Source organism: Monodelphis domestica, chromosome 4, assembly GCF_027887165.1.
Source record: "Monodelphis domestica isolate mMonDom1 chromosome 4, mMonDom1.pri, whole genome shotgun sequence".
NCBI lineage: Eukaryota > Metazoa > Chordata > Mammalia > Didelphimorphia > Didelphidae > Monodelphis > Monodelphis domestica.
The window spans coordinates 86,308,086-86,325,975 of record NC_077230.1 but is presented as its reverse complement, the minus strand read 5'-3'; the positions used below and the strand labels follow the sequence as shown (position 1 = coordinate 86,325,975).

Genomic DNA, 17,890 nt, shown 5'->3' with positions numbered 1-17,890 from the left:
CCAAGCTTGCTTTTCTTCCTTTTCTCTCTTACAGTTTCCTAGCAGAATTGTTTAAGGAAATTTCCTTTTTCTGAAACCTTTAGAATGTGATCTCAGCAAATGAGAGGTTCTGTACTAAGATAATGGGAGTTTGGGTTGTGGGGAGGGGTCATTTAGAGCAAAGGTAGAAGGGATACTATTGTGTGGAGTTTTGGAAAACCAGAGGAATGCATGGTGGGGAAGAAGATGGAGGTGAGGAGGAATAGAGGGTAGGGAGGGAAAAAAGAGCCAGAAGATAAACAGACAGAAATGGAATGGAGACATATATGATTTTCCAAAAGCACGGTTCCCTTGGTATTCATTCTTCCCTAAGAATCACAGAAGTTCAAACTTGGAAAGGACTTGAGTGGCCATCTCTTCCAGTATCTGTATTGGAGCAAGAATTCTCTATATCAGGTTCTATAAGTGGTTATCCAGAATTTGCTTAAAATCCTCCATTTCCTCACTTCCCAAGTTTCCTCTTCTCCAAACTGAATAGTCATAGTTTCATCCATGAATCCTCGCATGCAGAGCTATAACTAATACTTTTTGTTCCCATGGTAAGAAACTCCAGAATGTGCTCAGGGCAAATAGAACAAAATCTACCTTCAATTTAATTTTAGCTAATAATGAGGCTACTGCTGCCTAGGCAGCCAGGACCTTTTCAGTGACCCCCTGACATATTCTCCAACAAGAATCAATTATATCTTAGTGCCAAATGTTTGGGAAGGGCGGCTAGGTGGTATAGTGGATAGAGCACCAGTCCCAGAGTCAGGAAGGTTCATCTTCCTGAGTTCAAATCTAGCCTCATATAGTTACTAGCTATGTTACCTTGTGCGAGTCACTTCCTCCTGTTTGTCTCAGTTTCTTCATCTATAAAATGAGTCAGAGAAGGAAATGCTAATCAATCCAGTATCTTTGCCAAGAACACCTCAAGCAGGGTCATAAAGATTTAAATACAACCGAAAAAGAATGTTAGGGAAGCAATTTGATTTAATGAATAAAATTAAATTTTGTTTTGGGACAAGAGTCTTTCCTTTAATCAAGCTCACCTACAAATAAAAAGAGATCCTAGGAGGGAGGGACTAGTAGACTAGTAGAAAGAGTTATGTTCCCAAAATTTGGGGGTATATGCATCATGGATACCCCTTGCCAAAGAAGTAGAGAAACTGAGTCACTCATGGGATGTGGAGCCCAGGGTTTCTGGGACTGACCTCAGAGCAGCTTCCTGTTCTACTTAATTACCCCTTTTGTGCCTTTATGACACCCCCCCCCCTGTCCCCTTCCAACTTTGATTTCAGCTTTGTAAAAGTGACACTGATTGTAATGTGTTAGAAAATCACTATGTTGGAAGTCAAGGAATTTGGGTTCTAGATCTTTCTCTGCTACTTACTGGCACTCTGACCTTGGGCAAAACAAGCAATTCCTTTGGGTTTTCTCATGTGTAAAATGGACTAGTTGGTTTCAGCAACTTCAGTAACTAAGTGCTTATATAGCATTGTTGACAGAACACTGCGTCTGGAGTCAGGAAGACTCATCTTCTTAAGTTCAAATCTGGCTTCAGACTTACTGTCTGTGTCACCCTGAGGAAGTCACTTAACTGTATTTTCCTCAGTTTTCTCATCTTATAAAATGAGATGGAGAAGGAAATGGCAAATCTATCTTATCTTGGTCAAGAAAACCCCAAAATGGGATCATAAAGAGTCAGACACAACTGAACAACAAACCTAATGAGAAATAGAGCAAAATAACAATTGGAGATATCATTAGGTCTGTGTAAAATATAATCATGTTGTTAAACCACCCTGAGCTTTGGAACTCTTGCTCTGTGGCTCTGCTTATCCACGCGTGGAGTGAGTCTACTTCTCCAGGGAGACCCAGTATCTTCAGCTAGTCTTCAATTAGACCAGTCTTCAAGTTCCTTCCAGCCATCCTCCCATCAGTCCTACAACAGGGCACTAAATCCTGTCTTTCTATCTCTTTCTCCAGGCCCAATAATCAAATCAGTACAACCATTTCTTCAGGAAAAGACTAGAGTTTTTTGTTTGTTTGTATTCTAACCTTCTGTCCTATACTAGTTAAGTATCTAGGGGCATTCCTGGAGGAACAATTACTTAGAGATTCTCAAATATGATCATGCTTAAAGAGAAAAAAAATACTGTTTTCTGGGCTTGGAAATCAAGTCAACATACATTTATTAAGCATCTATTCTGTTTAAGGATTGACTAAGTGCTTGCATGTAACAGGTTCTCAATCAATATTTGTTGAGTGAATGAATGAAAGGATGAGTTTAATTGATCTGACATAATTATTCCTCCCAAATATTTAACCTTACTCATTAGCTCTTGCCTTTCCTGCAGTGGTTATAGGAAATAAATGATTGTTTCTACTTCTCCATCAACTTTTGTATCAGTTGTATCAGTTCTTTATCTCCTCCTCCAAAAGACTTTGTATTAATACCTTGAACAAAGTGAAGTCTTTTAATCTCAAGTCTAACCCTAGAAGGACTAGTCCATCCCCTCCTCTCTTACCCTCCATTCTGTGTATTTTCTGTATGAAAAATGCGCAGAAAAAGAGATAAGCAGCAGGTCAGGTCCACTTGTCTATCATACCTAAAACAGACCTGTGTGTTACTATGTCTTTATGTATTTAAGGTACCCTTTACAAAGCTTATGTGAGTAGTCATCCTATTGTTTCGGCCACTGCACATGTGTGACTATATGTTTGTGTGTGTGTGTGTGTGTGTGTGTGTGTGTGTGTGTGTGTGTGTGAGAGAGAGAGAGAGAGAGAGAGAGAGAGAGAGAGAGAGAGAGAGAGAGATGGAGAGACAGAGGGAGAGATGGAGATGGAGATGGAAAGGTAGAGAGAGAGAGACAGAGATGGAGGGGGAGAGAGAGAGGTAGAGAGACAGTTGGAGGTAGAGAGGAGAGAGAGAGAAATAGAGACAGGGAGAGAGAGAGACAGAGATGGAGGGAGAGACAAATAGAAGGAGAGAGAGGGGGGGAAAAAAGAAATAGAGACAGGGAGAGATAAGAGACTGATGGAGGGAGAGAAAGAGAGATCCTATGCATATATGCATAGGATGTCTTAGTCAACATTTATTTTTAGTCTTACATTTAGTCTCACGAGAAGCCTTGTAGCATGGGGCAATGTCTACTGGATTGATCTAGGAGTCTGGGAACACCTGGCTCTGACACATATTAGCTGTGTGATAATGGACAAATCACTTGACCTTTGAGTGTTCTAAGTCAATCTCTAAATGACAGAAAAGGGGTTGATCGGCACTGAAACTTCCTACACTCATGAAAACAGATCCAGAGCAATACAAAGTTAGGTGCCGCTTTCACAACAGCCTGGGAAAACCCCCATGGTGCCAGGTCACTAGGCAGGATTTCCAGGTGTAGAAGTGTCCTTCCTCAAACTGAAAAAAGGGAAAATGGGAGCAGGCAGGTATCCAATGACTTGCTGGTAGTATTCCCACCCTGCCTCCAGGTGTGCTTCTCCATGTCTATGCTTTCCTTGTCTTACAGCCAAGTCATTTGTTCCCTAATTTTGTCCCCTTGGACCTCTATCACATAACTCTTGCATATTTGTGTCTGTATATCACTGTATGTCTGAGAGAATCCAAGGATATGGTAGGGCAGTATAGGAGAGGAGCAGAAGAATAGGAAAAGACTCATTGGCTTGTTCCTTATCCATAGCTGGTCCTTCTGAATCCTAATGGTTCTCCTATGAGGACAGGACCTCCCCACAAAGTGGAGTCAGAAAACTAAAACTAGAGGGGAGTGTTTTCTTTTCTTTTCTTTTTTTTAAAACTCTTACCTTCCATCTTGGAATCAATACTGTGTATTGGTTCCAAGTCAGAAGAGTGGGAAGGGCTAGGCAATGGGGGTTAAGTGACTTGTTCAGGGTCATACAGCTAGGAAGTGTCTGAGATCAGATTTGTTCCCAGGAATTCATTGACTAAGACAATATGAACAAGTAGTTCTCACATGAAGAAAATAAACCATTTCTAGCCATTGGGGGAAAAATGATCCTAATCACTCTTGATTAGAGAAATGCATATTTAAACAACTGAGATATCACTTAACACCCATCAGATTGACTAATATGACCAAAAATTAAAATTATAAATGTTGAAGGAGATGTGGGAAAATTAACTGGAACTCATAGAACCATTCTGAAGGGCAATCAGAAACCTTACCCAAAGAGCCATAAAACGGTGCATAAGGCAGACATTATACCAAATATGTTGTGGCTTCAAACGGGGTCACATCTCAGCTCTGCCACTATTTCTGTAAGTTTGGGACATTTCTTTAATCTCTGAGCCAATTTCTTTATCTTTAAAATAAGAATAATGATATCTCACTGGATTACTATGTCAAAAATGCTTTGTAGATTGTAACATGCTTTAGAAATGAGGGAACGTTTATTCTTTTTCTTATTTATCATTCCTAAGACTGGGGGTCAACTGACTTTGAAAAGGGGGCTGTTAAAATTTCTGACTCTTGTTATGTATGTGGGGTGGGAGTGGGGTAGGGAAGGGTGGTCAAAAGTGAAGCTTTTCTGCTTAAAAACTGATCACGGGAAGTAGCTGTCTATGACTTTGTGATTTTGAAAGTCTGATAATGAAATATGCAATCTCCCATCCACTTCTTTTTAGGATGAACCATACCTTTTTCTATGTCACCAATAAGGGAATTGTACTTTGCTTGACTATGCTTATTTATTAAAAGGATTTTGTTTTTAATTGGGTGAGGGAGGGAAAAGAGGTGATTAAAAATACTTAATTGAAAATAAAACAAAATGAAATCTAAAATATTAAAATTCCTCTTATATTTTTTCAAAACCTTCACCTTCTGTCTTAGAATCATTGCTTAATATCTTTGTATCAGTTTCAAGGAGAGTAAGAGCTAAACAATGGAGGTTAGATGACTTGCCTAGGGTCAGATAACTAGGAAGTGTCTGAGGCTAAATTTGAACCCAGGACTTCCTAGCTCCAGGTCTGGCTCTTTATCTACTGAGCCACCTCGCTGCCCCCAAAACTCATCTTTTAAAAGTAAGATCTTGCAAGGGCATTGAGTATCAGGCATCTACATTTTTGTGTGGGTTATGCCAAACAAGCAATCTGGGTTTCCTTTTTCTTTGTTACTGGGTAAAAAAATAAAGTAAATTTTTATTTAGGGGAAGAGAGAAAAGGGGAAACATTTTAGAATTTAATGAACTTCATAGGATCATACATTTTGAGTTGAAAGGGGCTTTAAAAGTAATCTTGTCTAACCCCTTCATTGACAGATAAGGAAACTGAGACCTAGAAAGGGTAATTGACTTGTCTGATGTCACACAGTGACATCACCAGAGTTTGAACTCAGATATTTAGGACTCTAAATCCAATGTATTTGCATCTAGACCACTGTAACCCTTGTCTTCTTGACTCCTCATTTAGCCTTCTATCCTTAGGCTGCCTCTGCATTGCACATAGTAGGTACTTCACAAATATTTGGCTGTTGTTTACCAAGAACATCTCATACTAACTAAACAAGGTTTCCCTTTTGAAAAGAAATCTCACCTTACCATTAAATGTCAATGGTTTTGTAAGACTTCCCCCAAGCTGTCATCAGAGCACCCTGCTCAAGGCTTTGAGTCTTTCTCAGAATCTAAAGGGAGAAGAAAGGGAGATCTGTGGAGATGATGAGACAAGTTGTAGAAAGGGAGATGGGAAGTCACCTGTTTTGCATACTGAACTACCAAAAAAAGGCTCTATTTAAAGATTCGAATACCCTAGAGATTAGGGGCAGGGTGGTCTAGTTCTGGACTAGTAAGACCATAGAATAAATGAATTTATTCAAATGTTGCCTTTGAGCAGCCTTGATAGATAGAAAGAGGGGAAAACTCTGGACCTCTAAGTGGGAGGGTAAGGGTATTAGACAGCCATGCAGACTTGACTTTGCCAAATGCTGGGCCTGGTCCTTAGGCTAAGTAACTTCCCTGCCTGACTTCCCAGCACCCTGAATATCCCCAATCAGATGCATTTAGCTTAGCTGATTAGACTAGAATATGTTTGTAGGTCAATAGGAAGGGAAACCACAGGACTGTTTTTGTCAAGGAGCAAGCATAAAAATAGGAAGTTTCTTTTAAATGATCTGGTTTCTTGGTTTAATTTCTCTCAGAAATGAAAATCTTATTACCTCTTTCCTGGACTATTGTTATAGCCTCTTCACTGATCCCTTATCTCTAGTTCCTCCTATGTTAAAAAAAAAATTAAATGATTGATTGGGCAGCTAGGTATCCCAGTGGATAGTGCACCAGGTTTGGAGATGGGAGGTCCTGGGTTCAAATTTGGCCTCAGATACTTCCTAACTGTGTGACTATGGGCAAATCACTTAACCCCAATTGCCTAAGTAAGGATTTAGAAATAAATAATGATTGATATTTTTGGGTTTTGCATCACCTTCATTTTCCCCCAACATATCCCTTTTCCTTCTTCAACCCATAGAATCACCCACTTTGGGAAAGGATTAAAAATAAACAGTTCAACAAAACCAACAAATCAATACAATGCTCCTGTTTCTGATCTCTCCTTTACATAATTCAGAGTAATCTTCCTAATGCTTAGCTCTGATCATGCAAAAATCTGGTCAAAACATTAATGATTCCCCATTAAATCCAAAGTCCTTAATTTGGCATTCAAGACACTCCCACCTAAGAGGCAGTAGCATATAATGGATAGGGCACAGGACTTGGTGTCAAGAAGATCTCGATTCAAATCCCATCTCAAACATTTAGTATTCATGTGACCTTGGGCAAATAATTTAGCTTCTCTTTGCCTCAGTTTCCTCATATATAAAATGAAGGGTTTGGAATTCCAGATCAAAAACTATGATCTTATGACCAATATTTGTACTTTTATCTCCCATTACACAGATTCTCTTCTGAAGGCAAATGGGTTTATTCATCATCATTTTGCTTTGCAACTCCCTCACTTTTGCTCATTCCATTCCCTATTCCTAGAATGCCTTCCTCTTCCTGAGCTTTTATCTCTACCTATCAAAATTTTACTCACATTCAGGGTCCAGCTCAGATGCCCAGCTGGAAGATCTCTCTCAGTCTCTCTCTCTCTCTCTCTCTCTCTCTCTCTCTCTCTCTCTCTCTCTCTCTCTCTCCTCAGAATTCTGATAGCATATTTCCTTACTAATCAAACTACCCACAATGTGTATGTATGTAAGCATGCACATATATTGTATATATACCACATAGTATATGAATACATACACACAATGTTATAAACATTATATATATGTGTATGTATATATATATATGTATATATATATATATATATATATATAATATAGGGTGAAAAATTAACACTAGCCCATAACCTTTTTCTTGGTACTCTACGATTGACTTTAGAGTTTAAAAGGGGAAACTCTCATTTTGATTTTGAAAATAGCCCATTCTCTGATTGAATTAAGTTGTAATTCAACCCCACTCTTTAAATGTAGAACAAGCCTGGTGCTTATCTGTCCACAAACTACTCAAGGCAGTGGGAGACCCATGCATGGACTGCACTCTGGGGAGGGACACGGGAGCCCTTGTGGCTCCCTGGTGCTCAGAAGATGCTTGCCTCTTATCTAATGTGACTTCTGGAGTCCAGAAGACCTGCCTCTGATCCAGGCTGAGGTTGGAGTCCACCAAATCAGAGGGACTCAGAAAAGTGACATCACAAGTAGGGACTTGGGGAAGAGCAGTAGATCTCTTTTGACTGGGAACCATGGAGAGAGGAAAGCACAGGGATACCCATAGTGTTGCCACAGCTGGCTCAGGGGCAGGCTTGCAAAGGGAACAGGCAGCCACATGTGGTTAGTGCCTTTTCTTTCTCTGACCTGCTTTAAAAAAAAAAAAAATATATATATATATGGTTTAATACATATAAATTAAGATGCAGTTCCCAGAAAATTTTAATCTTAACAGTAGACATAATAAATATTTATGAAATCATGTACTATACAGTAATGTATATCTCATTATTCTCCACTCCATTTACACACACAATTACTAACTTTTTTTTTTAACCCTTATCTTTTTTCTTAGAGTCAATACTGTGTTTTGGTTCCAAGGCAGAAGGGCTAGGCAATGGGGGTTAAATGACTTGCCCAGGGTCACACAGCTGGGAAGTGTCTGAGGTCAGATTTGAACCTAGGACCTGGGCCTGGCTCTCTAGCCACTGAGCTACCCAGCTGCCCCCACAATTACTAACTTCTTGAAGGAAAGGCTTCTTGTACATCACATAACAGATCACTTTTTGTTGACTGATTTATTTGGCAGTAAACACTTGAGTCCAACAGCTCCAAATACTTGGGCTTCCAAATGAATTGAAGGATACGTCACTAATACCAGGCATTAGATGAGCTCATTTCTTTTCTCCTTCCCATAACTGAACTTTATCATAACTCCTTCCTCATTTCTTTAATGAGTTCTCTCTTGATAAGTTCTCCTTCTGCCCCTCTTCTCCTATACTCTCCCCAGTGTAGTTATATCCCAGAATGTGGATACTGGTGGTTCCTTTTCCCTTCCTTTTGGTTTCTTTTTACATTGATAGACACACATACCCCACTGAGTCAAAATTCAAACCTATTCCTTAGACTCCAAAATCAGTGCTTTCCCCACTATTCCAAGGAGCCTTGCTAATGGGAGTGAATTCCTTACAGTCAGCCAGCATGATTTGTTGATGTTCTTTAGGGTGTTATCTCAGATTCCTTTAAGGTATTGTTGTCTCACTTCACTTTTTTTCTTGTGTTCTTGGCTTTAGGATGCCTGTCTTTGTTGGTGACAGTGCAGGATACTGAACGGTATGTCACGCTCTTTGCCTCAGTTGTCCTGAAATGTGACTACACCACATCTGCCCAGCTGCAGGATGTGGTGGTCACCTGGCGCTTCAAGTCCTTCTGCAAAGACCCTATCCTAGATTACTACTCTGCATGTGAGTATTTTCCCCAATTCCTTTCCTCTCCATCTCCCAAAAGCTTTCCTCCTATCCCTGTAAGTGAAGGAGTATGGAAATTAACAGAGATTCTCTTCCTAGCTTCAGCCTACAGAAGAATGCTTTCTTTGGGATTTGGATCCAGATATATTTGTTCTCTTCTATTCCTTATCCCTGAGGATTTCTTAAAAAGTTTTATTAGACAATAAGCTTCAGGAGGGTAGAGATCATGATATACCCAAACTCCATACCTTTCTGGTCACCTTGCCCACTCAGTTCAAGCTTAATATCTATTTAAAAGTATAGGTGTCAGTGACACATGTAAAACCCAGTGGAACTGCTCATCGGCTCCAGGAGGGGAATCATGGAACCATGGAGAAATATTCTAAATTAATTCATCAATTAAAAAAGTATAGGTATCCTTTTCACGTCACAACTTTCCCCATCAAAATTCTGATATAATATAGGTTGGCAATAAGAAATTAAATGAGAATTTTGGGGAGTTTTGTGGAAGTCACAGAAAGCCCACAAAGGCCAGCAGACAACACAGAAAACATTTAGAAATGCATAAAATATATGTATAGTATTATATAACAACAATGTGTTTTCTCTTTTAAAAAGAAAAAATTCAGACTTCTTCTGTGGTATGAAGCAAGGGCCAAAAAACTACACAGCTTTTCTAGCTTGCAGGGATGCCACATCTTTAGCTCCCACAATGTAGGAAGAATACCTGTACTTGCTTTCATGCACTTAGGCTAGAGAGTTGGAGGGCATCTAATCCAAACTTCTGTCCAGAAGAGCTATCTTCACTTCTACTTTTCTGACAAGTTGGTCAAAGACAGAAAAGTCCCATTTATGCAAACATACTTTTTTCTAGTAGCAAAGAACTGGCAGTAGTGTGGGTAACCATCTACGGGGGAAAGGCTGGATAAATTGTGGCCCAAGAATGCAAAGGAAAATCATAAGATGGTCATATGAATAATTCAGAGGAATTTGTGATGGCTTATATGAAGGGGCACAGAGCAAAGTAAGCACAATCAAAAGAGTAATTGACAAAATGGCCACAGCAAAGGGAAAAAATGAAAAACTTTAGAATACTAGAAAAAAAAGCAGTGATCACAGAGAACTAATATTCATTCATTATGCACAGATTGTGGCTTCCTGACTTCATGTCCTCTTCCTCCTGACAGTTTCTAGGCTACTAGACCATTGGAATTAAAGTATATATAAAACTCAGAAAAACATTTGACTGAATCTTTTGTTATTCTGATGGATAAGGTTCAGAAGGAGACATTGTCTAGAATAATGAAGTAATAACACTGTTGCTCTCAGGTGTAACTACTTCTAGAATACCGTGTTCAACTTTGTTTTAATTTTTTTCAAATAAAAGATTTTTTTCAACACACAGAAAATGAAAAACTTGAAGGTTTTGAACCCAAGCCCATAAATAAGTAACTTTTCCTTCTCTCTCCAGTAGGCCTCACTTTCACAGAGACCCATATGGTTCTTCAGATTTCTAGTTCTACCCTTCAGGCCCTTAGAAAGCTGACTTGGCTTCCCTAGACTAGTTTAGTCCACATGACACAATGACCCAGAAGGGCAAATTCTGAGTTTGCTTCTTCACATGTAGTATCATTCATCCCCCGAATAGTGCCAATAAAATCCCTAATGTTCTCTTGATGGGGCTATATTTTCTTTCTTTTTTTCAAAGTTTAGTTTGCCTATTTTTTTAATTGAATTGTCTTGTTTTTTTCTTTTTAAAAAAATTTATTTATTTTAAAAGTTCTTTTCTTTTTAAATTTTTAGTTCCAAATTTTCTCCCTCCTTCCCAAAGCCACTTTGAAAAAGCAAGCAATATATTCATTATATGTGATAAATTGTGGAAAATATTTCCATATTAGCAATGTTTTTTTAATTTGTTATTATTATTTTTTAATATTTTATTTGATCATTTCTAAGCATTATTTATTAGAGACAAAGATCATTTTCTTTTCCTCCCCCCCCCATAGCCGACGCATGATTCCACTGGGTATCACATGTGTTCTTGATTCGAACCCATTGCCATGTTGTTAGTATTTGCATTAAGAGTGTTCGTTTAGAGTCTCTCCTCTGTCATGTCCCCTCAACCGCTGTAGTCAAGCAGTTGCTTTTCCTCGGTGTTTCCACTCCCACAGTTTGTCCTCTGCTTATGAATGGTGTTTTTTTCTCCTAGATCCCTGCAGATTATTCAGGGACATTACACCGCCACTAATGGAGAAGTCCATTACGTTCGATTGTACCACAATGTATCAGTCTCTGTGTACAATGTTCTCCTGGTTCTGCTCCTCTCGCTCTGCATCACTTCCTGGAGGTCGTTCCAGTCTCCATGGAATTCATCCAGTTTATTATTCCTTTTTGCACAATAATATTCCATCACCAACATATACCACAATTTGTTCAGCCATTCCCCAATTGATGGGCATCCACTCATTTTCCAATTTTTGGCCACCACAAAGAGCGCAGCTATGAATATTCTTGTACAAGTCTTTTTGTCCATTATCTTTCTGGGGTACAAACCCAGCAGTGCTATGGCTGGATCAAAGGGCAGACATTCTTTTATCGTCCTTTGGGCATAGTTCCAAATTGCCCTCCAGAATGGTTGGATCAGTTCACAACTCCACCAGCAATGAATTAGTGTCCTCACTTTGCCACATCCCCCCCCAGCATTCATTACTTTCCTTTGCTGTCATGTTAGCCAATCTGCTAGGTGTGAGGTGATACCTCAGAGTTGTTTTGATTTGCATCTCTCTGATTATGAGAGATTTAGAGCACTTCTTCATGTGCTTATTAATAGTTTTTATTTCTTTATCTGAGAACTGCCTATCCATGTCCCTTGCCCATTTATCAATTGGAGAATGGCTTGATTTTTTGTACAATTGATTTAGCTCTTTATAAATTTGAGTAATTAAACCTTTGTCAGAGGTTTCTATGAAGATTTTTTCCCAGTTTGTTGTTTCCCTTCTGATTTTAGTTACATTGGTTTTGTTTGTACAAAAGCTTTTTAATTTGATGTAGTCGAAATTATTTATTTTACATTTTGTGATTCTTTCTATGTCTTGCTTGGTTTTAAAGTCTTTCCCCTCCCAAAAGTCTGACATGTATACTGTTCTGTGTTTACCCAATTTACTTATGGTTTCCTTTTTTATGTTTAAGTCCTTCACCCATTTTGAATTTATCTTGGTGTAGGGTGTGAGGTGTTGATCAATTCCTAATCTCTCCCACACTGTCTTCCAGTTTTCCCAGCAGTTTTTATCAAATAGTGGATTTTTGTCCCAAAAGCTGGGATCTTTGGGTTTATCGTATACTGTCTTGCTGAGGTCGCTTGCCCCCAGTCTATTCCACTGATCCTCCTTTCTGTTTCTTAGCCAATTTTTTTTTAATAGCAAGAAAAATAAAGTAAAAAAATTATACTTCAATTTCCTCTCTTGAGTTAAGGCAAAAGAGAGGCGACCTCCCAGTTTTTTCCCCTTTTTTTTTAAACCTTATCTTCTGTCTTAGAATCAATATTGTATGTTGGTTCCAAGGCAGAAGAGTAGTAAGGACTAGGCAGTGGGGGTCAAGTGACTTGCCCAGGGCCACACAGCTAGGAAGTTTCTGAGGTTAGGTTTGAACCCAGAACCTCCCATCTCTAAGCCTGGCTCTCTTGATCCACTAAGCCACCTAATTGACCCCTGCTTCACTATATTCTTTGTAGTCATTACTTCTTATGGCATCATAACACAATTAAATTCATGTATCATGTTTTGGTTAACCATTTTCCAACTGATGGAAACACCTACCTCATTTCCATTTCTTAGCTCTTACAAACTGTTGTGTTTAGATATATAGATACCCCTCAATAGGGGAACAACGGAACAAATTGTAGTACATGAATTTAATAGAGTATAATATAGTACAATATAAGAAACAATTACTTTAAAGAATTAAAAGAAACATGAGGAGGATGGTATGTACTGATGCAAATTGAAATAAACAGAACAGGTAAACAACATACAGAATGACTACAACAGTGTTGATGGAAGCAACAACAGCCAAAAAAGCAAAGCAAAACAAAACTGAATGGTTTTTAGTTATAATGATTCAGTTGGGCCATGAAGGAGAGAGGGGAAAAAATTGACTTCCTTCTGTGCAGAAGTGGGGAACCAAGGATTTGCAACATGCCAATCTAATCCAATCCAATAAACAGTTATTGTTTACTAGGTGCCAGATACTCTGCTAGAGGCATGAGATAAAAATGACAAAAAAGAAAGACTTTTATAAAATATATAAATACATATTTATGTTATAATATACTATATATTGTATATGTATAAAATAAAATAATTATAAAAATCACAAAAATAAAATCATTTTCCTCAAGGAACTCACTATATAAAGGGGAAAGTAGCACCCAGAAGGAAAAAGAAGAGAGGAGTAGAGTGGAATAGGACCCCAAAGTGGGAGCATCTTGAGGTGAAACCAAGCAAAACAGCATATGCAAAGTAGAGAGAGTATATTGCATATATTAAGACTCAATTCATTGGCTCCTTCTGGGGATCTTTCCATTTTTTTATTCATTGTAACTATGAATTGGTCACTGAGAAGGGAAAAGGAGAGGAATCTATTTGGATTCTTCTCAAACTCTGTCGCCTTTAATGCTGTTGATCATTTTCTCCTCCTTGATACCCTGTTCCTCTAGGTTGGGCAACACCACTGTCTCATAGTTCTCTTCTACCCATCTGATTGCTCCTTTTCTGACTCTTGCTGGATCCTTTTCCAAGTCATGCCTTCTAATCATATGTTGTCCCTCAAAGTTCTGTCCTGGGCCCTCTTCTCCCTCTCTACTACTTCACTTTGATGATCTCATCAGTTCCCATGGATTTAATTAGCACCTCTTTACTAACTTCCAATCTCATGCTTCAGTTGGCTCTCATACATCATGAACTGGATGTCCAGTAAATATCTCAATGAATCCAAAATGGTACTCATTATCTTTGTCCCTAAACTCTCCCCTCCTCTTACCTTCCCTATTACTATTGATTGCAACACCATTTTCCCAGTCCCTCAGGCTCACAACCTAGGAGTCAGCCTGGAGATAGCCTCACTGCCTCTCAGCCCCCCATATTCAAGCTATTGTCAAGGCCTATCAATTTCACCTATGAAGTATCTTTCCAGTTATACATCCTCTCCTCTGACATTGCCACCACCCTGGTGCCATGCCCTCCTCATCACCTCCTGCCTAGGCTATTGTAATAGCTTTTGTGGGAAGAGGGGGGTCTGCTTGCCTCAAGTCTCTCCCCACTCCAGTCCATCCTCCATTCAGCCACTAATGTGTCTCCCAAAGTGCAGGTCCAACCCACTAATCAAGTCCAATGGCTCCCTATTGCCTCCAGGATCAAATACAAAATGCTCTGTTTGGCATTTTGGCATAACCTAGCCCCCTCCTCTCTTTCTAGTCTTTTTATACCACTCACTGACATCTACTCTTTGATCCAGTGACATTCCACAAACAAGGCACTCCATCTCTCAGCTCCAGGCTATCTACTGTGCCTAGAACACTCTCTCCTTCTCTCTGACTACTGACCTTCCTGATTTCCTTTAAGTTCAAGCTAAAACCCCACCTTCTACAGGAAGCTTTCCCCAACCCCTCTTAGTTCCAGGGCCTTCCCTCTGTTAGTTATTTCCTATCTATGCTGTGTATAGCTTGCTTTGTATATAGTTATTTATATGTTGTTTTCTCCATTAGACTGTAAGCTCCTTGAAGGCAGGGACTGTCTTTTGTCTCTTATTGTTTCCCAGTGCTTAGCACAGTGTCTGGTACATAGTAGGTGATTAATAAATGTTTATTGATGAACTGAAATAAAGATTAAGTAAAAATAAAATATATTATTTCTATAAAATATATAAAAATATTTTTAAAAGTTTTTTTAAGTATTGCCACAAAATTTTTGGTGTCTATGAGGGTTCTTTTAAACTCCTATTTTTAACATCCTTGGGAGTATATTTCTAGTAGTGGGATCTGTGAGTCAAAAGACATGGACATTTTAGTCACTTTATTACTAGTTCCACATTTGAATTCCATATTTGAAAATGTCTTGGAATTAATACTGTATATTGGTTTCAAGGCAGAAGAATGGTAAGGGCTAGGTAATGGGTGTTAAATGACTTACCCAGGGTCACACAGTTAGGAAGTGTCTAAGGCCAGATTTGGACCTTGAACCTTCCATCTCTTGGCCTGGCTCTGAGACAGCTAGGTGCCCCCCAAGCAGCCTTTCGGAATCCTCAGTACCTTCCTTTCCTTTTAATCCTAGTACCTTCTCTCCTGTCGAGTATTTGTAATTTATCTTGTATATAACTTCCTTGTACCTCATTGTTCACATGTTGTTTCCTCCATTAGTCTGGGAATTCCTTGAGAGTGCCTCTCTTTGTATTTCCAATGCTTGGGACGGTGCTGGGCACAGAGTAGGCATTGAATGAACACTTATTGACTGATGGGAACCTGAGAAGGGGTCCATAAGCTTTACCAGACTGCGAAGTTGATCCATTGATTTAGAGTATCCTTGATTTAAGGGTAACACCATAACCATCATCAAGTACTTGTGGAACTGTCAGATGGAATAAGGATTATCCTTGTTTCCCCTGAAGAAATTAAAAAAGAATATTGGCATTGCAAAAAGGAATATCTCTGCTCTATGGAAAGAAAAAACTCCTAATCATTAGAACTACTAAAAAATGGCATAGTCTGAGGCAGCTAGGTGACTCATTGAGAGGAGAGCCAAGCAAGAGGTCCTGGGTTCAAATGTGGCCTCAGATACTTATTAACTGTGTGACCCTGGGCAAGTCACTTAACTCCCATTGCCTAGCCCTTACCACTCCTCTGCCCTGGATTCAAAACATAGTATTGATTCTAAAATAGAAGTTAAGAGTCAAAAAAAATTTTTTTTTAATTACATAGTCTGCTTCAAGAAGTAGTGAGTTAGGGAGCAGCTGGGTTGCTCAGTGGATGGAGAGCCAGTCCTAGAGATGGGAGATCCTGGGTTCAAATCTGTCCTCAGACACTTCCTAGCTGTGTGACTTACTTAACCACCATTACCTAGCTCTTACCACTCTTCTGCCTTGGAATCAATACACAGTATTGATTTTAAGATGGAAGGTAAGAGTTGGGGGAAAAAAAAGTAATGAGTTATCCCTCAATAGAAGTCTTCAAGTGATACCTCTCCTAATCTCTCTGATTTGGAGGCTTCTCTCATATTTGGAGGCGTATCGCCTCTGGACCCACTGCCAAGCCTCTTCTTCTGGAAACTTCCACATGCCATGGTTATTTCCCTATTTGATATACTGGCTACCCCTTAGCAGCTTCTTGCCTGTTAGGTTAGATTAGAATCCAGGTGAAACCCCTCCCTAGAAAATCCCTGGGCTCTGGTTTCTTTATAATGCTGCCTGAGTAATATGGAGGAAGGCTTGGTAGAACCCAGTAGGCCAAGCCCAAGGGGAGCCTTCTGGTTGACTGAAGGAGGACCCTATTGATGACTAAAACAGCTGTATGTATCTACCTACTCTAGCAACTAAATCCTGGTAGTTTTATTATTACAAATCTTGAACTGGAAGAGATCTTAAAGAACATCCCTCATTTTACAAAAAGGGAAACTGAGACCTAAGGCATTTAAATGACCTCCTTGAGATTGCATGAATGGTAAATGATAGCTGTGGGATTCGAATCCAGGTCCTTTGATTCCAAATCCAAGGTTCTTTCTATTCTTCATGATGCTTCTGCCTTAAACTTCCCTCCCTTGTTGTATATTCCTTTATCACTTGACTCAACATTTCTCATGTTAGGGCTTGTGTCCATTAAAATTTCCCTGTTTCCTTACACACTCTTGATTCTGTCTGATTCTCTTTTGGATTCTCTTCTAAGTCTGCAAACTAGTGGCTGGGGACTGGGGTACTAAGAGCTTGTCTAGTGCAAATTCTTTTCTAGGTATGGATCAGACTCTACGGCCTCTGACTGAAATTCCATAATTTCGTTGTTTGTGAGTCAGAGGGAAGTTGCCCATCTCAGCTTCTTTCAAGTGTTTCCTTTTCATAATTGACACACTGAGGAGGAAAATGACCTTCAGCATAGTAGGTGGGAAACTGGGAGGAATAGCCTCGAGTCCAGCAAGGAGAAGAGATGGATTAGCAGACTCTCCTTTTCTACTTTTCCCAACAGATGATGTTCATTAATAGCACAGTTAAAGAGAAGAATCTCAAACTCTAGTCCCCAGCTTAGGTGCAAGTGTTTAAAGCCTGCCCCAAGTCATATAATCTGTTATCTAGTTATTCTGATGAATTTGTGATGGGTCTTTGTGAAGAGAAATGATTCAAACAGCAGGTATTTGTTTGGATGAATCTGTGATGCAGGATTAAATTAAGCATGCAATTGGGGCGGGATGTGACTGAAATTCCAGTGCCATGTCATTGGTTATTTTATCATGCTTTGTGTTTGCAGCATATCAAGCAGCTTTAGCTCTGGGTCAAGACCCGTCCAATGACTGCAATGATAGCCAGAGGACTGTCCGAATTGTGGCCCAGAGGCGTGGACAGAACGAGCCAGTCTTGGGTGTGGACTACCGGCAGCGCAAGATCACTATCCAGAACCGTGAGTGAAATGAGAGGAGACAGATCTCAATGAGCACAGGGACCTCTCACGGGCAGGCTGTGTTTCCCTTTTCCAACTGATTAACTGGGGACCATCATACTCCTTGATTTTGGTGGTGTTAGTTTGAGTTACAAGCTAGAGGGTTGGGCCTGGAGTCTGGAAGACCTGGCTTCAAATCCTATCTCAGGCATTTATATGTATTATTACATTATAATAACTATGTATACATTTATTTA

The 17,890-nt window shown here is 39.4% G+C and overlaps 1 protein-coding gene across 2 annotated transcripts in view; it reads left to right on the top strand.

The window, feature by feature from the left end:
* ILDR1 (immunoglobulin like domain containing receptor 1) overlaps positions 1-17,890 on the top strand; it is a 66,915-nt gene that overhangs the window by 19,692 nt on the left and 29,333 nt on the right. For both annotated transcript variants that reach the window (XM_007493774.3, XM_007493773.3), the window contains exons 2-3: positions 8,828-8,998; positions 17,505-17,654. In XM_007493774.3, coding sequence (XP_007493836.1) covers positions 8,828-8,998; positions 17,505-17,654 — 321 coding nt within the window. The remainder of the gene's footprint in view (positions 1-8,827; positions 8,999-17,504; positions 17,655-17,890) is intronic.